The sequence below is a fragment of the Passer montanus genome, unplaced genomic scaffold (genome assembly GCF_014805655.1).
Source record: "Passer montanus isolate IOZ18808 unplaced genomic scaffold, ASM1480565v1 scaffold60, whole genome shotgun sequence".
NCBI classification, from domain to species: Eukaryota; Metazoa; Chordata; class Aves; order Passeriformes; family Passeridae; genus Passer; species Passer montanus.
Genome location: NW_024371038.1, coordinates 2,578,983 through 2,605,364, shown reverse-complemented (window position 1 = coordinate 2,605,364; position 26,382 = coordinate 2,578,983). Strand labels below are relative to the sequence as shown.

Here is a 26,382-nt window from a genome sequence, read left to right as displayed (position 1 = left end):
CCCCACTGATCTCTGGACTTAAATAACTGCCAAAGAACCATTGAATTAACTCTATGAAGATGGCAAAAGTACAGCTGTTAGCTAAACACTGCTAAGGATGTGAGATGAAATGCTGGGGAGACTCAGACCTACAACCAAAGCTTTCCTTTCCAAATAGAATTTTCCAGTACCCTTTGCCAGCTCAATTCTTTCAACGTATAGCAGGGACAGCCTCTAGAATGACTGAGCTTGCCTCCCAATCTGTGTTTCTTACTCCTTGTTTTATGGGTGGATGAAGCCACTATGTAGGTCACTATGTATTTCTATCTCCAGATGATCAGAAGTGGCACAGCCACTGAAATAATCAGCCCTACTGTGCCCTTCCCAGCCCCTTCTCTCATGCCAGCACAAGCCTCAATTCTCTTACATACCAGGTTGTAATTTTGTCATCAGCTGGACCCTAAGGGAGAGACAGCAACCACAGTGATTTAGTATCTCCCTGACCTCAATACAGAAGTCAAAGGAATGTTTACCTAGACAAATAGGAGATAATTTTCTCTGTCATCTAGAAACTTTCGGGGACTCCTTTGCCCTATAGAATTATTATTATGATTAAAATTCACTTAGGGGTGGGCCATTAATGAGAAAAGGCAGTTGAAATCAAATGGCACACACAGAAACCTCTGAAAAATGCAAGAGGGATTTTGCAACTTAATGGAGCTCAAAGTCTTATTAACCATAGCAGACTTCTGCAGCACAGCTTTATTTTCTGTTAAAAACCCCAAACTGACCCAAACCAGAACAAAACAGCAGCTTTTTTGGGGGGGAAGAAATAATTCCCAAACCTCAGCTTGTACTCTGCTCCACTTCTGTTTTGAGTCTGCACTGTCCTGTAGCAATACTCCAAGGAAGCAAATGACTGAGATCTGAACTGATTACCCCTGAAGTCTTAAAAGACAAGTTGTCATGCACTATTTGCTACTTCACTGCTGACTCAAGAACATTCAGCTCGTGCATATTCCACTTCCCCATCTGCTCACTGCTTCAGCTTCTCTCTGACAGTTGTGCATTTCCAGAACAAACATCTTTGATATATTAAGGACTAAGTGCAGGGCAGCGTAAAACATGCACCACTTTTCATCAAGGTATCAGAAGCACTACTCTATCGACTATTAATCTTTATTTGTGAGCTTAACTTATTAAATGCCTCCATTCTAACATAATAAATAATGTAACTATGTATGGTAGCCTACTGCAACCTGAAACCTTATGTAGAATTTCAGTCTCCTCTGCTATGGAATATGAGGCTCTGTTTATATCATGGTGGATCTGCGTAAATCTATGGCAATGAAAATCAACCTGTCTTTATAACAAGCTAGCATTACTAAATACAGGAAAACAGGCAGCTATAGCTGAAAGCAAGACTCAGGTACAAAATTTTAAACTACTGAGTTTATCAGTTTTCTCTGAAGCAATGCAGGAAAGAACATGTTATCAGTTCAGACTGTTTAGTGGATTTATTTCTCAAGCCAGCAAAACCACACCCACTTGGCATAAAACCAGATTAAAATCAAATAAGATTCATATGTACTTGCCTTTGACATTGTTGTTCATTTCTAGCAATTTTTTATACCAGAAAACTTACCTATTTCCTTTTCATGCGTATGTTATCATTTATAACCACAGAAGAGAAAGAAAACAAATCTTTGATTTACAAGATCCTTTTATCAATACATCCTGAAGAAAGAGTTGAATAACTTCATAGAGTTATTGGAATTGTATGAATACTCTGAACTTTTGCTAGCTTTGGGTGGGACTCAAGTACACTCACTAAGAAGTTACTCAAAAACTCAGCACCTTACAGAATCGATCCCCTGCACAGCCCTCAAGTTACTTCAGCAGTTTTCTTTAATGAGACAGACTGCTTTGAAGGAAAAACTAGCAGTTTTTCTGGCTCTCATCAGCAGATTCAGCAGTGAAAAGGACTTACTCTACAATAACTGGCCTAGCTCCTGCTCTAGCTTTTCTCCCCTCTTCAGTTTTCCACCCCCACTACACTACACTGTGTTGCTTTGATACAACCACTTTGTCCACCTCATAAAAAACAATGCCAACTTTGGATTGCCTTAACACACACTGAAATACAACTCAGCAACTGCTGCTGGAGAACCAGAGTCATCCCTAAGTAGCAGAAAATTTTCTACAGAGCACAGAAACTGCCATCACTGCTCCATAATAGAGCACTAATCTAGATAAAACACAAGCAACCTGAGGAAAACAGTGTTAGGGATTAATGAGCCCACATATTCAACAGTAATCATGGGTTACACAGCATAGAAGTCTATTATTTTCCCTTCTGTTCCTAAATTTTCAGGCAGCCAGTGCAGCCACAGCAACTGAACATATCTGTTATCTGGTAAAAACAGTTCAAGACATGTTATTTACAAATTCTTGAAGAGTTTTCTTAAATTTATCCTTACACTTTTCACTTCTTAATATTTTACTTTAGATAAACAAATTTAGTATATTGGTGTGCCTGTTTAATACCAGATTGTCATTCAATGTCTATGTATGTGCATATATGTAGCTATATCTATGTATTATAATCCGTGAGAAGTCATCGTGCCCATTCAGTTGTAATGTTGTACTACAATTAAAAAAAAACCAAAAACCATAAAACCAAAAAGGCAGCCAAGGATTATTACTCTGCAAGCAAATACAAAGTTGCACCCTAAGCAGTTATCATAAAGGGAGGTACTGATCTTTGTCCTGCTCTGCTGCTTTTGGTACTTGCCAGACTGTACCTGACTAATTCAGCTTGTTAAACCAGCAGAAAACTAGTACACTAAAGTGTTTTGCCAGGCTTTTGCATAGAATCAGCCCAGCATGAGGTCCAGCAAAAGCAAAAACAATGGTTAGATCAGAGAGCCAAAGCACAGAGGTCAGAGTGATGAACACCTGTAGTTATAATGAACAGCTTAATTTAAAAAACCTACCCAACTGTCTCATTACAATTTTATGCATTTTTGCTACTGAGCAAGGCCAATTTCAAATGATCAATCAATTCACTATTTACTTGCAGGTTAGCTATGTTTACAATGAAGAGTAATGAACTACATTCCTTCTTGCCCTTGCTATCCATATTCTAGAATCCTGAATCCTGACTTAAGAGATTTTCAGATTGCATTGCCAGGGAGATTGCACTGACTGCCTTTTTTCCCTCCACACTTTTCAAATACTTGCTTTACAACATCTTTTGACAAGAGTATTGGTTCTGCAATAGACAGATATGCAAGTATGAGGTAGGGGAAAAGAAAAGAAATAACTTTTATTCAGGGTGTTGTAAGTAACACTTATCAACAGTAGCAGTAAATATAGAAATAGCATTTTTATAAGAGGAAGAAAGCAACAGCAAGTAATAAATGTACCTGTTTAACAGCAGGCCCATGAGCACTACAGACTGATACCTCCCTGTGTTAAGCACCATGCTGCCTGAACTGCCTATGAGCAAGTTCTACTTCCCAGGAAACATTTCCCAGGAGCCTTGCTGGGCTAAGCAGTAATAACCATCTCTCCAATCTCTCACATTACTTGGAGGAATTATTCCTCTCCCCTCTCTCTGAAGGTGGACTCATTTTCATCCTCTCTTCTCCACATCTCCAGGTGTTAAATGCATATGACTTGCATATCCATACAACTTGATAGTCTTTTAGCTGGCTCCTATGAAGCAGTGCACATTTGTACAAAATAACAACAGATTCTAGGTTATTAGAAGTTGAACAAAGAGGGAATGGGTATTCACATAAATGGAGTAACATAACATGGTCAAAATGCTCAAATGATCAAAAAGCAAAATGTAATGGTCCTTTAATAAACACACTGGACTGAGATAATGCCTGAACCCTTTCAGATGCCAGTCCAGCCCCAGAGTGGGTTGCTACTGCCCCCTGCATCACCTACATGTCCTAGCAATGGAGCACTGGGAGAAACTCTTCACGTAATGCCACGATGGAGACTTCTCCAGACATAGGAACTCCTGAAACATTGCTGTATCCTGTAAGCATAAAGGACCATAGTATCACTGCTCACTTCTTCCAAACAATTACTATTCCCCCTCCCTTGCCACAGCCTACATTACTCACTGTCACGCTGGAGATACACTGCACTGTCTGCAATCCCTCTGGGGAATGCACTACTCTGCTTGCACATCTGAGGGACCTGCCCACCCAACAAGGCCAAATAAAGTGTGGGAGCTTGATTAATTCCTGATCTCCAGATATAGTCAGAGTTCTGCAAAATCCTTCCTAGAAACAAAATCCTGAACTGCCTCCTGCTTTCAGAGCTTGTAGCCATATATTTGCTCCCATATTTATTGTTTTCAATAATCCTGGCATTTATTGGGGTAGAAAAGGAAGAGAGAAAGAGTCACTTATTACAAATGGTTATAGAACAAACTTCAGATTACATTCTTGAAGATGAAAAAGCCACATAACCAAGGAAGTATGTTAATATGATTAACACCTAATGACTAATAAAATTTAAACTATTAGAGTGACAATAAGTTCAATAACGTAGCCATGAAAACAAAATACACAAATCTGTAGGAGCATGAAAAACCAGCTTTTAAAATCATCATCTGCTTTATTTTACTAACACTACCACCTCGATACAGGTAAACTGCATCATTTTTTATTACTTATTTCATTTCATGTCCAAGAAAAAAATGACCACAGTTCCATAAAATTTACTAGGAAGGTTCTCATTATGAAAAATAAAAATACTTGACTTTTACTTGAATATGTAACACTACTTGCAAGTCTGAGCTTTTTCCCTTATTTTAAGAACACCAAGTCAAACCCAAGCCTGCAGAAAAAGCAATCAGGTATCATTTTGCATTTCAAGAGAAATGAGATGTTTGAGCTAACATCACATGCAATACTTGAAATACATTCATGATTTACTATGAGCAGCATTACTTATGGCAGTTTAGCCACATGACAGCTGTATGTGCCAAGCTGGGGAGAGAATCATTGCCCACCTTCTTCTCCCAGTACAATTCCAGTCTGCATCTTATACTTACCCAGCTCACACAAATTAAAGTGGAAGACTAGGAAAAGGTCTGTAGCAATAATTAAGAAGGAAGCTGTGTTCTAAATCAACATAAGAACTTCTCTCCTAATTCAGAATATGAAAACTGTGTTGACATGGACCATAGCTTTCATTTCCCACTGCTGTTCATAATCTTCACGCTATCCTGTAGAAGACAGACCTGCTGCCACATAGATACAGACAGCTGGAAGCAAACTTCTGAGCTTTGCATTAAATGCAACATCTCTGACAAAAAAAAGAAAGAACAGTTCATAGAATTGTAATGCAAACAAAAATTTAATCTTTAAACAAAACGTTCATGATACGGAAGATCACAATACAAAGTTCTTAAACACAATATAACACAAACAAGTTGAAAAGCCTTTTTTGTTAGGAAATTATTATTTATACAAAGACTAGATGCCAACAATATTATTGTACAAAGTTTGACAGTGGATTCATAAATTGATTCCCTGAAAATTCCCTTGTTTTGAAGAAATAGTGAATGTTAAGGTAATGGCTGAAGCAAATTCAAGGAATTCAGAGTTACATTTGTTTCCATCCTCAGTTCTAAGCACTTGGATTAGGTTTCATGGTACAAAAGGGATAGTAAAGGCACACTGTGGTTTGAAAACAAGGCTAGATATCATAGCCTTCATGTATTCCAGCTTTTGTCTTGGTATTTTTTAAACACCAAACATGCAGCTAAAATAATCCAACCCTCCTGAGGGGGTGCAGAGTGAACACATTAAAGTCTGCAAAAAATGTAACCCATTTAGCCCATAAAACAGTATTTTTTATTATACATTTGAGTCTCAAATCCTCTACCATTTTAGAAATTAAGTACCATTCTCCAAGTTACTTCTGTTAATTCACTCCTGACAAAAGTAATGCCATTTATTTATGATTATTTTTCACCTTCATCAGTTTGGTTGATTATGGAAAAAGACTGATGCATTCCTAAAAAGCTGAAGCTATTGGCCAAGTCAATTACTTGCTGATTTAACTTTTTCAGCACAGCTTCCTAATTTACAAAAAAAGCTTTAAACAAAATGCTCATTTAATCTGATAAAAATTATTAGGCTGCAAGTCTTAAGTGTCAAATTCTGGCATAAAGTCTTCTTTAATGTTAAGTTATGAAGTCCAGACAGGCCTATTGCAATTATTAACACAAGTCTTGCCACAGGGGTGTAACTTAATGCCTTGTGGTTTAATCACATGTACCACAACTAGCTCTGTTGATGAACCATGTCAATTCCTATGGGACTGTTATACAACTTAAAATTAGTTAACAGAGTTTGGAGAGTTACATATGGACATTATGAAACACTGTTCAAGCAGCACTGGTCTGCACATAAACACAAATAACCAGTTTAAATGAAACATTTCTAGAACTACACAGAAAGCAATTAGTTTTACCACATTTTGGTTCCCTGAGAAGAAAAGTGCTGCAACTACAAAGGTCTTTGGAATGCCATCAGTACAGTGGATAAACATGCACCTCTTGCACTGCTCCTGCAAAGACATCTACTTTCATGTTGATCATTCAAAATAAGATTACACTTATTTTGAATGTGTGTGGAAATCCCAGTGGAATGGGAGCAAGAAGATGACTAAAAGTAAGCTAGTACTAAAACTACTTTTACCTGTGATGATTTGTTATTACAAACTGGAATGCAAGTTTGTTAGCACACTTCTTGAACACTAAGTCATTAAGGGCATTAAGTCATCTGCTGAACCCATAACTGAGATTGGTTTTGAAAACTGTATTATGTTAAAGATTTAAAGTGTATTTTTGGAAAGAATGCTAACCTCTTCTTCCCCAGGGGCATAACTTATGTTTCTGGTGAACATGATAAACATAATGAGAATTAAGACTTCAAATATAATAAAACAGCGCACAGCAGAAGAATGAAGTCAGGAAACATTTTATTTCCATCCAGTTTTGCAAGTATTAAGGATGGCATAAGAGTTTATCCCACCACTATGATTTATGATATTATTACATCCCTAGAAGAGGCAAAGCTTATAATGCTTCCTGTCTTTTTCTCCCAAATGCTTATAAGTTGTGTGATTATTTAGTTTGTTTTATCTGTGTCTTTCTGTCCCTATCTAATACAAACTTCAAACCTCCTTCATCCTCTCCCCAGTAACTGGGTGTGGAGAAGCTGCACTGAGGCAGCCAGTAATGAGAAATTATTATAAAAATATTAATCAGCAACATACACTACACTAACACCTGGGATGCTCACAACATACAGAAGACAACTTTGCAACCATACTGTGTTCCATTTGCCACCATTGTTTCTGAAGAGCAGTAAAGTAAGGCTGGTTCTCTAGGACATGCGCACAACAGTTACTTCAGATTCTTCTGATTCTTCCCAGTTTCTAGGCAACAATTAATTTTGTATTTACTATTTTTAAGATAAAATGCTGAAACCAGTTCTAGGTATTTAATAGCAAGATTCAAATGGCATCTTCCACAATTATAGAACTAATGCTTAGTACTTGTCAAAAGCTTTTAAAAATTATGTTGAAAAATTACTTTCCATATACCCCATGCAATTAAACTGCTCAAATAGTTTAAACTCTTAATTTAATACATCCTAAGTTAGAGAAGAGTTCATATTTAGAAACTAATTCCAGACAGTTCTTAGACCTCATAAGGCAGGAATGAAACTATTTTAATCATCACTATCAACAGAAAAAATTCTCATAGGAAAAAAGTATATACACTCTCACTATAGCCAGGCAATCATCTCTTCTTTTCTTTTTACTACCATAAACATTTAGCTGAATTTTTTCAATCAGTAGAACCTAACCAACAATTCATGTTCCAAAATTCAAACATGTTTACCTGTAAAAGGCTGCATCTTTTGTTTGAATCTGAATAAATTTTTGTTTTCCAATACAATCAACTCAGTTCAATGTTTTTAAGTTTAAGACTGATTTGTAAATTGCTCTCTCTCCTTCACTCCTCTCTACCTATACAGATCTTTAGAGAGATATTAAGCAAGACTTGTAGAATGCAACAATGCAGAGTTTCATTTTAAACTTAGGACTTATCTGAGCATGCCTGCAAACGCTCTCTCACACGAGGTGGAAGTGTTTTTAACAACCTTTCTTCAACAATTAGATTATTTCGCTTTAAGAGCTGACATTCTTCCAGTTCAGCAGGAAGTGATTCAAGATAGTTTCCAATGAGCTCTAACTGAACAAGATTCAGTAGCTGACCCACAAAAGGGGACAAATTCATCAGACTGTTATTTCCCAGAAGAAGAAACTGCAGCTTTTTGCACTGAAATAATCCATCAGGCAGCATTTCAATCTAGAAAAAGGAAAGAAAAGAACAAAAATAAAGTACATTAGAAGGTGTTAGCCTATGTGCAGCTGCATGTTTTGACATTTTCCCTTTTTATTTTAGGGTAAAAAACCCTCTTAGTTTATGAAAGGAAAAGGAAGACTGTAATTCCTCTATCATTAAGTGATCAAGTGCTTGAGAGCACTACAATGGTTTTATTATCCCTGTTTTCTTACAAAGCTGCTTGGCTCCTGGCACAAGGCAAGTCTGGAAGGGGGAGCACATCCATGTCTGCATGCAGACGTGTGCAGGTGGCAGGGGAGAGGAAGAGCTACTATTGCTAAGAATCACTTAATGAAGAACAAGCACAGACTGTGGAGAGACATTAGCAGCTCCTGTGGTGTGAAACCTGTACAAGCAGTTATCTGTGCAGTACAGTCATCTTGGCCCACTCCGCTGACACATAATATCCAAAACCAGCCTCACCAATGAAAACCTCAAAGAACTCACAAGCCTGAGCTGCACACTAACAAGTCAGACAGTTTAGCACTGATTGTGAGGTTACCAACCACAATTATTTCCCTCTTCCCAGTCATACAGCCGAGATGCCCATCAACCAGCTGTTCATTCACTTTAGCTTTCAGCTTGATGCTTTAAGGTAAACATTAAACACTGTTCACTTCCACTGAAGTACTACACAGGATTGACAACTGCAGGAAAGATCTGTTTCTGCAGCCATGCTAACCTATACCATCTCTGGATCAAAGCCCTTAAGCAGCTACAAACAGGATAGTACTTGTTCAGTATTATGCGAGCTTTGCTGATACCAAAGCTTCAGTAATTAAACAAGCACCACCCCTTTTTTCTGGATTTTCTTTAATCATGAACACTACAAAAGCTAGAGGCTGTTCCAGAAGAAATAGCAGCTTAACTCTATTTTTTGTTTTGAATAGTAATTCAAAGTTCTACTTACATGGTTTTTTGTCAAAGCCAAGTACTGCAGGTTGGTCAGATAACCGATTTCTTCAGGGATGGAGGTTAGCTTATTATAGCTAAGATCCAAATAGTGTAACTTTCTACAAAGAAATAGCTGCAATGGAACATTCTTAATATTATTATAATTTAGATACAACTGTTCCAGGTTTGATAATGCACCAATCTGCACTGGGACATATGAAATACTGTTGTGCCACAATTTTAAGCAAGAAAGATTCTTAAGATGTTGGAAACTAATTATTTCTTCCACTGTTCTGAGATTATTTTCTTTTAAGTCAATTTCATGCAAATTGTTTAAGGTAAAAATGGAATGGGGAATGCGCTCTAAATCACAGCAGATTAGTTCCAAGGTTCTCAGGTTTACCAGCTTCTTCAGGTTATTTAGCACTATCAGTTTATTTCCCTCATTGTTGATAGACAAGTGTTGTAAAGAAGGCAGAAGATCTGTAATCACTTGAGGTATACGGGAAAGGTTGTTTTTTAAGTGAATCGATCTCAGATTTTTTAGCCCCTGAAAGCCATCACTGTATATGGAGTTGTGATGATCTAGCATGAAATACCCTGTTAAACACAATTCTTGTAGGTTTTTTAGATGAAAGACCCAAAATGGAATTCTTCCCATCTCACTAGACTTCAAACGCAAGGTTTTCAGATTTTCTTCTAAAAAGTTGACTGCTGGATAATCCATCGTTAGTGATGAATGATAAACATTGAGTTCTTTGAGATTGACAAGCTGGGTCACAGCTGAAGGAAGTTTGGCTTCAGGAATAAGTTCCAGGCTTAGAACTTCTATTTCTGTCAGTTCAAAGACACTGTCTGGAAGACCATTTAACATGAAAAGGTGAAGTTCAGTCTTGTCTTGGGAGTTTCTTACTAGTTTATTTTTCAGTTTTTCCACTGACCATTCATTGTTAAGATTTATCTGTTTGAGTTCATTTTCACTCAAATCAGAAAGGAATATTGAGAATCGTTGGGAATAAAGAGGATCATACTGATCTGCCAAGTGAAGAATAAATGCAAAGTCATTCTTCACATCAGGTATATCAGTGTAATTACTTTTCTCTCTCAACTTCTCAAAAGAGTATTGCTTAAGTGAACTTCGTAACATCCACCACAAACTGTAAGTACAAGTTAATCCATAGAAGATCACCAAAACAACATAAAATGAAGCCAAGACTTTAAAAATTTCTGCTAGCGAATAAACACACTGGTATCTTTTGTAGCCTGTAAAGGCTTGAACATTAACTACACAATCAATTTCAAGTGTAATAAATGATAAATAGTAGGGGACATAAATTACTATTATGACAACTACAAAGACTTTCACTATAATCTGTTTCATATACACTGTGTATACGACATCCTTTTCTTCGGCATGTACTCTGAATTTCTTCACTTTTTCAAATATAGCTTTAGCTTGTTCCCCTTCTTTTTTGTCAAGAACACTGGAATTTTCTCTTCCAGTCGTTTCCAAGCCATGTTGTGAATATGGCAGGGACTGTCTGCTGGCCCCTATGTCTCCTGAACACTGAGGTGATGAAATCACTGTTTTTGACTTGGCTATCGGCAACTTCCTCGCAGACTGCTCAGCAACTGTTTCTGAGAGGGCACGTGTTGTCCAGGGAGAGTCGAAGCACTTCTGAAGAACGGCTACAAAGTGCTCAAGCCTGGAATTTGTACTGGGATAGTAAAGCCAGAAATTACTGCAAGCTGCAAAAATAAAGGTATGCAAAAGCACTAGGTATGGAAAAAATTTGGCAAACCAGTGAAGCTGTCGCTCATAACATACTGCATCGATGTAGGAATACTGCTGCCGATGGAGATAATTCTGGATTTTAAGCGGGATGATTATCGGTGCCGTCGAGCTAGCTGACATGTTAAGGTTGGCTTTAACTAAATCCCAAGGCACAGCACAATGATTGTCAAATTCTAGCTTGCAAGGAAGACAGCACAATACTCTGGTTTGAGTAAGCTGGAGAGCCCCAGCAAGCACAGCGACTAGCAGCATTATCATGGTGAGGTAATACCAGAAGACATCCCACCATGGTTTTAGTATGTGGTAGGATGACTGGGCATCTGCTAAGCATTTGAGTTCTGTTAGCGTGATCATGACTTTCACCTGTGAGAGAACAGCAGCTGGTAGAAGAAAAAAGAAAAGAAAATACATTCTTAGAGAGTTGTTAAAAACAATTTATCTCACCATTGAATACAAGTCTGTTATTGTTATCACAGTTCTAAATATGTGTAACATGTGACCTGGACTCCAGAGCATAACAAAAGGATCCAAGAACTTCTGGGACCTGACGCCAGCCATCATCTCATGAATTTATTTTAAGAAAAGGTACTTGGGAGTGCAAAAATTTAAGGAGTGAAACTAGCATGAGAGAAGCTATATTAAAAGCAAACATTTGGATACTGCTGCAGTAGAAGCAACAAAGAGGTCTAAGTCAAAGAAGTGGCTGATGTATTATTAGCAGTCCTTCATTACCATCATAAACTTACGTCCTTCCTTCATTACCATCATTAACATGATGGCTCTTGTAATTTAGAACTTTCTACCAGATAAAATAATTCTGCCCAATTAAAAATACATAAATTCCCAAAAAGCTCTTGTGTATTACATATTCTTATACATAATTCCCCATCTTCTCCCATCAAGACAATTAATTGTATTGGCAGATTTAAAATTAAGGTGGCACAATGTATTATTCTTCAATATTGTTATATATATATATACATATATATAGGCCCATTTAACTCCCAGAAGCATAGGTTTGATTCGTACTTACTTTACTAATTAAAGAGAATAAAAAAACACAGCACTGCTCAGTCAGGAGGTCTACACCTTTTAAAATTCCTTGGACATGCCATCTTTACATTTGTCTTCATTCTGGATGGAGAAAACATTGAATACACTTATTTAATGGCTTAACGTAAATAAAGAGCAAACATTTCAGCTTTCATTAGACTGCTGCCTCATTACGCCTCCATTAAGCTCTGCATTGCTACAGCTACATGAAATGGAACAGGATGTATATGTGTGATCATGCAGCATGAAAAGTCAAAGTTCTGCAATCACATCAACACACAAATCTCTGAACACCAGGGAAACTGCCTACAGCTAAGCCCTATTTCAACAAGGAAGTAATTTTTTTCCCCAGATAACTATGAACTTAGGAAACTGAGCCACGTGGCTACACTCTCAGGCAGTTGTAGACTTTCAGACTGATAAGCTCCCCCTGAACCTCCTTTTCTCCTGAATGAGCTCCCTCAGCTGCTCCTCACAGAACCTGTCTCCAGACCCTTCCCCAGCTCCACTGACCTTCTCTGGGCTCACTCCAGCCCCTCAGTGTCTTGTGGTCAGGGGCCCAGAACTGCACACAGCACTCAGGTGGGACCTCACCAGTGCTGAGCACAGGGAAGTGCCCTGGTCCCCCTGGCTACTCTGTTTTTGATACACACCAGGATGCCATTGGCCTTCCTGGCCACACACTGGCTCTTGTTTACAATATATTGGTACTGTACATCTCAACTTTAAACAGAGCTTACAAACGATTATAAAAAGTCAAACAATAGCTGAACCTCATTCTTACTCCACATTCAAGTGGAAAAAATGACCAAAAATAAATGAACCCTTCTTGCAATGACAAAGCTCTTTATGATAGAATAGAAAAACTTACCAGGCCCACCCAAGGGAAAGCAGCTGAAGAAGGACTGAATGGTTACAATACACTCCTGTAAGGAAAATAAATTGTCATAAGATTCTGAAATGTTTGGACTCTAAAAACTGTGAGTGTTAGAACAGCAGCTCATTACTGCTTCCACAACAGCATTTCAAAGAGCCAACATCTATGAGTAAAAGATCTAAGAATCTACAAGATGCCACCCCCTTCAAATTATCTACATGTTCACTATCTGAAAGTCGCTTTTCCTAAAGTAGAGATGAAGTAATGCTTCTGTCATTGTCCCCTTTCTAAGCACTAAAAACCATTTAAGCTCAACAGTTTTTGCATTTACGTAAAGTTCTGCAGCTGAGATGCTACACAGCTGAAAAACAGCAATTTCTTTAATCACTCCAACTTCCAAAAGCACATCTCAAATGCCTTTAAAATGAGTTCTTTTGACATAATTCTTGTGGTTTGAATATAAATTTGCCAGTATATAAGCACAAAGAAATAGTAAACCCATTCCAGCTAAGGCTTTCATTCTGCAGAGAATACCTGGATCACACCTTGACTCAAGCCAAACATGCTTGATTTGAATGCAAACAGAAGAAAACCAAAACATTTTCCCCCTTCCATCCTAAAATTTAAACCAGTCAATTCTTCTTGCTTGAAGTTTGTTATAAAAATGTTATAAAAATGAAAGACTTGGGACCTCTGTTGAAGTTGTAAAGAACACACTAAGAGATTAATACATTGAATGATGCAACAAAGTAAGATCAAAAGGTAAAAATAGCAAATTAAAAAAAAATAAAAACACTTGAAAAGTCAAAATTACCACTAAATTGGCTGAGAGTTTAACATAGTGTGAAAGGTCTAATAAGTATGAGGATGGGAGCAAGTCTTCCTGACAAACATGTAAACCTCATCAGGGACTTGGGGAGATACTAATGTTTTAAGATGATTCATATAACTAAATGCTTACTGGAGTATTCTTGGGGAATAAGGCATATCTGCTCAATACAAAGGAAAATTCAGAGTACAATAAAACAGTTAACACTCTTTGATAAAGCATTTTCCCTAAAATTTACAAAAAGGAGAACAGAAAATGAAACTTAAGCCAATTCTGTGAAAATCATATTGGTATACTTAAGAGTTTGCATCACTCAATACACCTTTTTCAACCAATGACATAATGCTGAAAAAAAAAGGTGCTTTGTTTTTGTACAGACTGGGCACTCAGTCTGAGGCTGACCCACATAACTTCGTGAGGTCTGTTTCTATAAAGTCTTTGTCACCTCTCTGCCTCGCAGTGGAAAGCTGTTAGTCCCCATTCCAGAAAAGAGACGACATTCTTGCTGTGGTTTTACAACACTTTCTAGTAAAAAGCAAATGTCACAATATTAAGCATTTAAATACTTGAAAGCTGGTCTGGTGAATGGCTACTTGTTGAAGTCTTCCAGTGAAGAGTGTGTATCCATTACAAGTCTATGTTTATGAAATCAAGCTTACCACTGGAGGAGTAGGCAGTATATACAATTGTAACATAAACATGTGAATTATTGATGATAATTTCGCTGAAGACATTTTTCTTTCAAATCCTATCTGTATGCCAAGAGTGGCTAATCAAATGGAATAATGCTGAACTGTAATGGACTTGATAAACCTCATCTGCAGCAGCTTTCAACCCATATCAAAGCCATAAAAGCTTTTCAAAGTGGCCTAACTCAATTGGCAATCTTTCTTACAAGAAGAGAGAATGAAGCTTAGCCCCAGGCAAAATGATGACTTCAGGAGAGTTACTCCAGACCAATACAGAGACACAGGCCAGAAAAATAAAGTAATCAAGATCACTAATATCAAGGTAATTTTTAGTTACTTCAAGACTTATTAAATCAGAACAACAGAAACATATCCAGAATGTGAATAAAAGGCTCTCATTTTGAAAAATATTATCTATACGCATCAGACACCCACCACCACCCCCAGCTGCCAAAAGGGTACTTAGTATTGCATTACTCTATCATTTGGTCATTGCTCACAGAATTTTAGGCAGATTTAGTCAGGGATGTCTTTGGAGCAAGGCAATTACCTTGCTTCTCCTCCCTAAAGGGTATTCAACTGGTGTTTCTGACATACTAATTTAATCAAAATAGATTTATACAACTAAAGCTTTATACAACTACTTGACAGGTACTCCCATGGCCCCTCTGTCTTGCTTTTTTCCCTCTCCCTCAAAGAAACACACCCACCAACTTTTCAGACAGTCTCTTTAGACTCTTGCAGCTGCTTCTCAGCCTAGATAAGGAGATGCTGACATATTAAGTAATGCATCTGTTTAATCAATTTTCTATCAAAAATCATTCCTGAACTACAGAACCAACTAAGCTTCTAGCTAGTTTAAACAGATCACTTTTTCTTCTCAAGTTTTGGATGGAAAGTTCAATAATGAGCTAAACACATCATCGGTTTTGAGAATCCCCTAGGAGATTCCCAGCACCTGCTTATGGTTTCATATGCACTGCCTGAGCCTTGCAAATAAACCCCCATGAAAATTCCCAAAGGAACAAAAATAAACAAACTCTACCCATATATACACTCATCACCCAAACCAGATCTTTCCTGGCAAAACCTTCTCCTTCTACTGGCATGCTACTGCTCCCTTTCTCAAGCATTCAGTAAGCAACAATCAGAGAGGTACTGCCAGAGTTCTGGTGCAGGTGTCTCCATAAAGAATGACACTGCCATATTACTCTTAGAAGAAGCATTTACATGACTGCCTCTCCCTTCTTCAAGCTGTGATTCTTTCAGAATCTCTACTTTGGTCACCTGTGTGCATACACAGATTCAGCTGTAGGACCTTTTTGATAGGGATTGTGGTTTTGAATCTGTATTCCATTGAATGCTGAACCACACAAACAAGATTAGAGAAAGCTGCTTTCCAGCTACATCTGAAGATGATCACAGGTGACAATTAAACACGTATAAGTGATTATCCTTTTGTATTTAAAACAAATCCAAGGACATTCCCACACTCTACAATAAACAGCGTGCTCCTCAAGCACTGGATCTTCAACACTACATTCACATTATTCCAAGTTTGCCATATCAATCTCTTAAATAATCAAAGACCTAAAATCCTTCCAAATACTCAGAAATTACAACTACAGACAATCTCCAGCCTGTGCCTGGACTGGCTAGAGGCCCTTGCCTTTCTTAAACACCCCTGCTCTCAAGACAGCTGAACATAAGGTGTAGAACAGTAACAGCGAAGTTTTATGCTGCTTAAAAATCAGTCTTTGCTCTCTGGGGAAGACTTACATGAATCTATACAGCCAAGTAATTTCTGGGGGAAAAGAATTGTAAACATAGTTTAAAATTTAGTGAATTAGGCTACACTAACATTTTTACTTTACAAGATTTACCCTTACAGCTTCAGAGTTAACTGCACAGCCCATAATTTGATAAAAAAATGAAGCAACTACTACCTCACTCTACCACTACCATATCTTCACAAAGCTGAGAAAAACCAAAGTAGAACATGGCAAGTACATCTCAGCTTCCTGAACTACCTAAAAGCTTGAACATTCCCAGGTTCAACACAAAAGGCCTTAGGTGAAAAAAACCCAAAAAACTTAAAAGGTAGTTTCACCCTTCTTTCTGTCTCTGGTACACTTAATGCAAGATAAATACTTTGTATAGTCTAAAGTTATTATAAAGTTGCAGTCTAATGTAAATTGAAAATATGCTTAACTCCAATTTGATTTGCTTTATAAGCACCAGACTTATTCCTGAAATCTGACTGTGCAGGATTACCTATGTTACATTATGCATTTCCTTCCTATGCCTGCAGCCTCCAAAAAAGACCAGTCTTCCTTGAGCCATATTAACTTCTCATTAAATACCACTGATATCCATGTATTGAGCCTTTTCCCTGTTCAAGGAAGACCAGTCAAGAGATAAACTTTGGCTGTAAAATCTGTCACTGTTCAAACACTCACTAGAGAGAGGAACCACATTCAAACATTCCAGCTGTCTAAAATGACATACCTGTGGGCCACAACAGATAATGGCCCATATCAGTTAACTCTGCCCAAGTACATGAAATTACTTGAGCTTAACTCTCACTAGCAGATAGGAGGGTAAAAACAAGTCCATTAGTCCAATAGTCCACAACTGTTCTGAAGATTAAACCCTGTAATGAAGTTGCATTATAAGATTTGCATTTAAAAGTTAAGTGTGGTTTTTATTTCATTCTAGTCTAGCCCATAGAGCAATTTCAAAATACAAATTCACATTCAGATATAAATATTTTTATTAGTAAAAGCACTTTCTTCACCCCTCTCCTCTAATCTGAAATAGGTCACAACCTATGCTTCTAGAGAGTGAGAAAAAGATTCAGTTTAAACCCAAGTGTAAAACCAGAGACAGGCGAGACAATCAGTTTACACAAAAACCTGACAAACTAAAATGTAGAAAAATTGCTAAGTAGGTACAAACTTAAGTTTCTGAAAAGGTATGTTACAGAGTTAAATAGATAAGACTTCTAATAGTAAAAAAACACAGTAAAATGAAAGGTAGACCAGCTTTGTTTTCATGTAATTGCAGGAACATTACTGATTTCTTTAAGAACAAGTTGTCTACTTGTCCAGAGCCTATAACTCCATTTGTAGGCATGGTGGTTTCTGTGATCCCTCATGAACCAAACAGAATCTGGACTCCGAATCAAATCTGAGCATTTCTAGTAAGCAATGTTTTTTACAGCTTTGCTGTCTCAGTACTATTTTCAAACTCAGAGATGCATTTTGCAAATATACAAATTAATGTTATAACATAAAACTTGAGACATATCAGCCTCTAAAATACTGACTACAATAAACATCAATGCAAGCATTGGTTCAGAAGAGTGCTTTAGATTGATCATGTAATAGATACTTACCTAGTTTCATCCCAATATTTAATTAATAACTTATATAATTTGTTTTCACTGGAAACTCTAGCACTCTTGTTTTCTCCATTAATTTACATTTCTCCAAGCCGCTGTATATTTCACATATTCCACTTTGAAAAGGAAATTATTGGATGATTGTGGCAGCAATGATGTAGCTCTCAGAGCAGCAAAGCTGTCCTTCACTAACACCCAAGAAAATACGTGCAGCAACAAGGAGCACCATCCCCGTACAAACCTAATCTGGATGTCTAAAGAGCCTTATAATCTCAATTAGAAAAAGGCAACAAAACCAGAATCAGAACAGCAAGACTGAGAATGCTCAAAGGAATAGTGATTTAAGAAAGCAGACTAAAGGAAGGGGCTTTCTAGCATAAGGGAAAGAATAATGAGAATATAGTGAGGATGGAGAGAAGGGGAGAGAATTGTACTGGATATGTACTGCCTTCTTGGGACAGAAGCACAGAGTCCATAAGTGTTCAGCTAATGCTAATTTAAACCACAAGAGACAACTCTCCAGAGATGACTGCAGGCATGCCACGCTGTCAAGCATTCCAGCCCAGATGTGTCAAAGAAGATACCAGGAAATTGGCACAGATCACACTCTCAAGTGATATCTAGAAGAACAGGCCTCCTTTGTTGTTCCCCCATCTCCCAATTAGGTTTTAAAGTCAGTAACTCAGTTCTAAAGATACTGCAGTCTTTAATGCCAAGTTCCAAAGAAATCTTGGAACAATTTTGGAACATTAAATATGAAAAGTCTCCTTGGTGCTTCACCTGTTTTTTCCTAAAGAAGCATGATGACACCAAAAGCAGCCTCATCAGTCCCAGCCTAGGTCTTTTAATTGCACCTTTGGGAGCTCTCCCAGAAACCATCTTACACAGCAGCACATCAAGTCCTTCATCCCAGTACTACCACAGCTAACACAGAGTCAGACACCTTCCAACTGCATGAAATAAGATTTTTCAAGCTTGCTTATTATACCTTTTTATTCTTGTAACCATATTTTTGGGGCTTTCTCATGCTGGGAAAGATGACTACATAACCATAAGACAATGGTATGAGCAGTATCCCTCCAGCATTTTGAATGAGCATCAATGGTATCTATTTTATTTTGCATACCAAGATAAGTATTACAATAGAAAAATATTTTTTATCCCTTCAGTTTCTGTAATTCAGAGATATTATGTCAATTCATTGTGCTGCCATGCTCAGGACATCAGAAAGCAAAGCAGAGAGAACACTAGAGAATATTCACAACTATAATACTATTAGATTTTTCTACAAGCAGATTCTTTATTTATATAGCTTATTGTCTTCAAGAGCAGTAACAGTACTAAGGACCCAGCAGCATAAACCAGTTAGAATTATATAACAAGAGACCCTCTTTCCTTGGGAAAAGGCAAGGAGTTGCTCATATACCCTCTTTCCATTTTCAGTGTCCTTCTCAATAAAACCATAAATGGCCAAAGACATTTGAAACAGGCAAGACAACTTCAGTAACCTTACTGGAAATCAGTCTGAAATAAGAGAATATTCTCAGAAGGAAGAACTTGGGAATATGTCCACAAACCTGAACCAGCTCTGAATTAATTTCTCAAGCACCATCAAGAGTGCTGCTGTCACAGCAGAATAAAGTATGCTGACTACAAATCCTACTTAAGAAGTCAGGTAAGCATTTGGGTCAATTTTGTCATCCACAAGATATCATGTTGCTATAACTAGGCTATCAACACCATTTGTTACATGGTATTGTAATACCATATTACTCAGGTATTAACTGCAGCAGGTTCATATTCTGATTTGCTTCTTCTAAATAAAGGAATAAGGAATTCAACCACACTGCATTTAGACAATGATGGAAGGTGCCAACATTTTTCATACCACTTCTGCAGAGAGCAAAATACTGAAATCCAGTGGTTATAGTTATTCAGAACCTCCATTCTATATGAATTTCCTAGCTCAAACATTGCTTTCCAATACAATACCCATACCTAACTTAGTTAATAATTTACTTCTGACAGCTGAATCACTTCATGCAAGTAATTTTATTTCTTTCCAGCTCAAACTTCTCAACTGTAAAATTATGGTAACATTTCTGCTATGCTCTAAAAATTATTTAAATTAGGAATATTATACAAAAATAATTTCTTACTAGGTATTTAGCTGTTTTGGATTGTACTAAGCCTCTGTTTGGTTCTGAGAGCTGGAAATACTATTCCTTTTCCTAATACTGGTCAAACCATTATCACCTTTGTCCAATCTCAGATATATTAATTTGTATTTGTAGTCCTCATTCTATCTAGAATAATTCTGATGTTTCTAAAATGTGAACTGTTGTCTAGTACAATAACTTAAGATTTCAACATTTGGCTGAAAAAAGGATACCAAAGTTTTTTCAACATTTATAGACTGCTAAGACCAAGCAGCATTCTCTCATGAAAGCAGATGTTGAGAATGGAAACAGCAACTGAGGTCACAAAAACATATATACCAAATGTATTCTGTCTCTGCAAGATAATTATTACCATGTACAAATTTAGCCACAAGATTTAAGAATGGTCAAAAAATAAACTTTTCGTTTTAATTTTTCCTGATGCTGTGTACGATTAATGGAGAACTTTCTAGAAGGGAATATTATTACTTCCACAGACAAGAACATAATTACATCTAGGAAAATATAATTATCAGGGCTGCAATACAGAAACACATTTCACTCTATTAGTTCTGACATCAGAAAGCTGATTTGTATTTTCAGTAGTGGCTCCTATCTCCTTCTAGAAGCAGCAGGTTTTCATCTTGTTTAACAGGAAAGACAGTTACTCATGAATGCCAGCCTGACAAACTGAAACACTTGATTCTAGATGTTTGGTCTAAACAGCTAAAATACAATAATGAGAACAGATAAATTTCCAATTGATATCTGATGCAAATTCAGACACTCTTTTTGTATGCCAGCTCTCCTGAAACCCACCTTATTATCTTTTTAAAGAATATCCCCATCGCAGAGTAAGAAAAAGAAAAACTTGGGACTGGAGTCAAATATAAGCCTTCTTGAAATGGAAATGGAACAGGCTTTACCAATCCTCCAGCAGTGTGCAATCTGGCTGCACAACCCCCTCAGCCTCTTCAGTATCTTCCTGTTCATATTACTCTGCTTTATGTATTTACTAATTGGACAAAGCAACCAGCTACATCTTCTCTTCTTTTAATAAAATGAATGGACTGAAAGACAAATTTCACATTGCACATGCTGTGTGGCAGTGTATGCACAAACTGCATGCCTAAACATAACTGTACAGTTCAGAGCTGCACACATGCATGGGATCAGGAGAGCTGAAATCCACGCTGTACCTATCAGAAACATCTGCTAGAACAATGCTAAGTTTCAGAACCACAAACAAGTGATCAGACTTGAATTCTACAGTAAATCCACAGTAATCCTGCTTTGTTTCCTGAACAAACACAAAGTTAGTTCAGGACCTCTGTTCACGCGTTGTACTTCCATCAAACCCAAGTGTGCTGTGCAAGTCTCCAACTGCGCAAAATTTCTTTTTCTGAGCAGGCTGTCTGAAGAGACCCAACAGCTGGTAAGGTTTTTCAGATAGCAGTATTAATCAGAAACACACTTTGGTAGGAAGCCAAGTTTAAGAACTACAAAAACAAGAGTCAAGGTTTTATCATCACCTGAATCAATTAGGAACTTTAAAGTAAAAAACCTCTAGCCCCATATTTGTACAAAACTAAATAATAATTTGAAGTAAAGCAGACATTGCTTTTAACTCCTCTTTGGTAAAGCACTTGAGTATTGACATATCCCATCTCACTTCAATTAAGCAATAATTTTCCCAACTTTGTAGTCAGTGTCACTGCAAAAATAGTATTTAAACAATGTTAATGTTTAATAAAAAATGTTTACTTGGAAAAGGCACTGGAAAAGCAACAATCAGTTTCACACTTGCATTGGCATAGGTTGGAAATTAAAGTTTATCTTGTGAATATTTAAACACAGGGTAGAAACAAACAGTTTTTAGTTAAAAATTTTCAAATTCCCTCCCTTCTTCAAATATTTTGGATTACACAACAAAGGCACACCAATATTTTGCTTTCATTCAGATGGAAAAGCTAGTTCAAAGAACTAATACTTCATCGTTAAAATCACAATGTGCTATTATTAAATTCAGCTCAACAGATCCTCCTATTTGGATGCAGATGATTTTTTTAGCTACCATAAAGTAGCTAAATAAATATTTCACAACCCGAACTAATCACAGAATACTAGTATTTTCTGCAGAAAACGAATGCAATAATGCCTGGGAAATAAGGGGTTACATTTTCTGGGGTTTGAAATAAGAGCTCTAAAAATCAATCACTTTAATTAAGCCTGAGCAAAGTGCATGACCATGGTATTGTAGCTGTTGTGTCACAAAACCGAAACTTTGCTAACTAAAATCACAATTCAAACTACTATCTCACAAAGAAACAAAGTGTTTGAAACAATGTCTAAATTTTGCTCACAATTAGTAGCAACCAGATCGTGTTACTATCACATTCTTACTGGTATCACTGGATCCCTTATAAAAGTATTTTAATCCCTTTAGTTTCTCAGTCAACTAAATTCTCAATTTCAGAATAAGAAGTTGCATTTCAGTTTACAGCATCCAAACGTACTTGGAGGCTGAGCCCTTATGATGAAAATGCAGTCACATAATTTTATTTATTTTGAAACCCAACAGAGCAACCCCAATAATAATTAAACTGAAAAGGTCCATTACAAGTTCTCCACAATTCCCTTCTGATTGTCGAAAGACCCTAGAATCCTCGTGGGTGTACATCAGAAGAGAGCATGTCAGCACTGTCCCTTGAACTGCTTTTGTAACAGCTTTTACTGAGAGCTGCATCATCTGCCTTCCTTCCAAGGCACTATAACACTACAAAGCACAGCCTTTTCATATGGGTAAGTTTAAATCAAATAGCTGGGGAAAATATTCATAAGATTATGACCCTTTAGTTCAATAGTGAATTACAATTTGATTTCAACAAGCTAAAAATTAAATCCAGAACTCATTTGTAGCAGACTAACAACTCTTGGGGAAAACAATCCCCAAACCCAAGCATAAGTACAGTAAACTGAAAAACCACTCACCAAGTCTGGTAAAACTCTAACTGGAATTATATAACCTATACCACTTAAACATTAAAGACAGCACATGTAAACTTTAACATATTAATTCCACTTTACATTTCTCAACCTTCTACATGGCAACCCATGATATCTGAACCAAATAGCTTCATGACCACAGCACAGACTGCTAACTTATCTTTAAAAAGAGTAACTGCAAAAGCAACTGGCAGAATAACACTATTTACAAGACAACAGCTGAACAGCTGTTATAAGGATGCCTAAGGATAAATACAGCCCACAAGTTAGCACTCAGAATACAGAGAGCAGCATGAAACATTTAGATAGACAGCACAGAGACCCATAAAAACCACACCTCATCCCCTCAGTCACATGAAACATCCATTTCTAATCCTAGCTGAGTAAAGCTTTATGACTTTAGCAGTAGGTATTGTAAGCTGAAGTAGTGTTATTAATGCCACAGTCTCTTTTGCTACCTGTAGCACAGCAGCAGCTAAAGCAAGACAAGATTTCCCCCTCAATCCCCCTTAGAAAAATACTTCTTTGACAGTGACATACTGCTCTACAAGGTTCATTTTACAATGCTGAAATATGGATGGATGTTTCTTTAGCACTATTGGTCCCTTTCTAAAAATTATTCAACATTATTTCATTAACTTCAAACAACAGCTGTATTGGTAACTTGTAATAAACAGAAGGCAATTTTCTCCCCATAAAAATAATGTTTTCCCAAAAGAGGAAACAAACACAAGCCATACCAGCAACTCCCTTCTCTCAAAAGTGTAAGGGAACTAGCAAGTTAATATTGCACAATTTCTGAAAGCTACATGAATTCTCCTGAAGTTATAAGTCAATTGCATTATGTGAATGTAAAATTCAGCAGAACGTAATAATATATGTTAGTGTAAAACTCACCGATAAACATTTGTTATCTGGCTATAACAGAATGCCTTAAACACTCAAGAAAACTCTTAAAAAATCCCCCCTGTATCAGATACTAACTACTGGTTCTCTGCCATAACCTTCTCATTTCCACTCTCTTTTCCTTTCATGTCCTTTGTGCTGCTCAGGGCCACAGACATTGAGGGAAAGTTACATCTTCTATTCCTCACGCTGTCATCTGAGCTACACGGATTCTGAACAAAACATGTACAACACAGATGGTCAATACTTAAATTCCACAAGTACTGTAAGATTTCATTACTTAAACCTCATGGGCTTTCCTTCACCACTTCTTTAAGTTAAACAAGACAGATCAGTAAGGCCTAATCTGTTGCCCTCCCTGCTAGGAAGGTACTTAAGAAAAAATTCCAAGACAACTGAAACAATTGATGCCATACCTTATCCTTTCAGCGAACAAAGCAAGCTGAGTCAGCAGAAGATATAGCATGAACGTTTGAAACCATAATAAACCACATCGCTTCCAGCTTGTTTGAGGACTACCTCACAGGTATAGTTTTGAATGACCGCACTAGGGGCCAATTCAAACACAGCTTACCTTAGCAGCATAATTAATTACATACTTAATTAAAATTAAGCTTTTGGGAAGTCTGCTTTAATCACTCCTACATAACTAGTCAACTGCAGCATGCACTAGGGCCAAATTCTGACCCAAAGCCAGGAAGCTGCCCCAGTTTCCCTGAGAAGATGGACACAAAGTCAGCCTGACGCCACTTGCACAGCTCAGCCAGGGCGCTAAGAGAGGCTGCTACAAGATCCCTGACTAGCTGGGAGGAGAAACGCACTGGCCAGGCAGGAGAAAGGAAGAACACGACAAATAGGACGGTTCTTGCTCGACACGCAGAACTGTCAGGCCTCAACACGGAGTTAACTCTTTTCTGCCTTGCGGGGAGGCTGGGACTTGGCTCCCGCCTGGCCCTGCTCGAGGGCAGGTGCCGCCTGCACTCCCGGGGCCGAAGGGTGGCAGCTGCCGCCCGGCCGGGCGAGCCCGGGGCGGCGGAGAGCGGCCCCAGGCGACCTGTAGCGCCCGGGTCACTCGAGGACACGCGCAGATATCGGTTACGCAAACCACAGAGCGGTTTTCGCCGAGCTCCGCCCGCGGGCCCCGGGGCGGCCACAGACCCGCTCGGCGCCCCGCGCCCGGTCCCTCTCTGCCTCGGCCCGCGAGGCCAGGGCAGGTGAGCGGCCCCGCTGCCGGGCGCCGCCGAGGCACGGGGCGCAGGCTCACCGGGTCATCCGACGGGCGGCGCCGGGCACCCCGCGGGACGGCAGCGCCCTCCTCCTCCGCTGGCGGAGGGGCAACCCCGGGAAAAGCGGGGACCGCGAGAGCTGCCCTCGGAAAGCCGCACTCCGCGCCGCTCCCCCTCCTTCCGCCCGTGCCTCCCTCGCACGCCGGGGCCGCGGGGCACCTGTCAGCGGCAGCCGCCCCTCCCTTACCTGCCGCCGCCGCCCCCNGCGGGGAGCGCCCGGCCGCCTCAGAGCCCTCGCTGCGGCGCCGCGGCCGTGCCGGCCCGCCGGCAGCGGCCCCCTGTGCGTGCCGGCGTTTAAATAACCCGAGCCGTTGGAAGAGGTGGAGGAAGTGAGAAAGCCATTGTCGCCGGGCGTTAGCAAATAAAAATAGACACGGTGACACTCGCGAAAGGCAGTTGAATCCCAGCGGAGGCTTGGGCAGGGCCAGGGTGCGGATCCCGGAGCGGCCCGCGCCCCGCTGGGGCGGGCGGAGGGAGCGGGGCTGGGGATGCCGGGGATGCAGCGGTACCCCGGGCTGCCTTCGGGATGAGCTCCCGCCCCGGCCGCGGCACCGCCGCTGCGGAGGTCCTGCTGCACCGGGGTCTCCTTCCGGGGCCGGGGACACCCAGCGCCGGCCACCCTTTCTGACAGGAGCAGTCAAAAGTCTGTGCGGCCAGACTCTGCTATGGCTCTTGGTTCCACTAAAAACCTGATACCGATATTATGAAGTTCACAAATAAACACAACGTTTTAAAAAAGTCATAATTCATTTGACTTTCCTACTGCACCTCCTCCCGTGGGCATTGCAGCTCCCTTCTCCAGATGTCTGAAGAGGCCAGTTCTGCTGGGCAAATGCATAAAAGCCTGAAGGAAAATTTTAATTCCTGTCTAGATTTCTACAAAAACTGGGACAAATGGGCTCTGTCTCCCTCCTCTTAGTCGTGCAAACAGCTCAATCTATTCAAGTAATTGTCCTGACATATTTTCACTATTAGTAACGCCATTGCAAGGACCTATCTAAACTCTATTTACAGTATAATTACACTCCTTACACTGGCTCTGCTGTAGTAATGT

At 38.8% G+C, this 26,382-nt stretch overlaps 1 protein-coding gene across 3 annotated transcripts in view; it reads right to left on the bottom strand.

The window, feature by feature from the left end:
* Positions 1-4,600: 4,600 nt before the first annotated feature.
* The window catches only part of LRRC8B (leucine rich repeat containing 8 VRAC subunit B), a 30,999-nt gene continuing 9,217 nt past the window's right edge, over positions 4,601-26,382 (bottom strand). The window contains exons 1-5 of one of the 3 annotated variants that reach the window (XM_039727148.1): positions 25,516-25,547; positions 13,045-13,099; positions 12,154-12,254; positions 9,342-11,500; positions 4,601-8,395 (exon numbers count right to left, since the gene is read on the bottom strand). In XM_039727148.1, coding sequence (XP_039583082.1) covers positions 8,123-8,395; positions 9,342-11,474 — 2,406 coding nt within the window. In that variant the 5' untranslated portion in view covers positions 11,475-11,500; positions 12,154-12,254; positions 13,045-13,099; positions 25,516-25,547 and the 3' untranslated portion in view covers positions 4,601-8,122. Of the gene's footprint in view, positions 8,396-9,341; positions 11,501-12,153; positions 12,255-13,044; positions 13,100-25,306; positions 25,384-25,515; positions 25,548-26,382 lie in introns of those variants that run through there. The other 2 variants (XM_039727150.1, XM_039727149.1) reach the window with 2 other exon arrangements.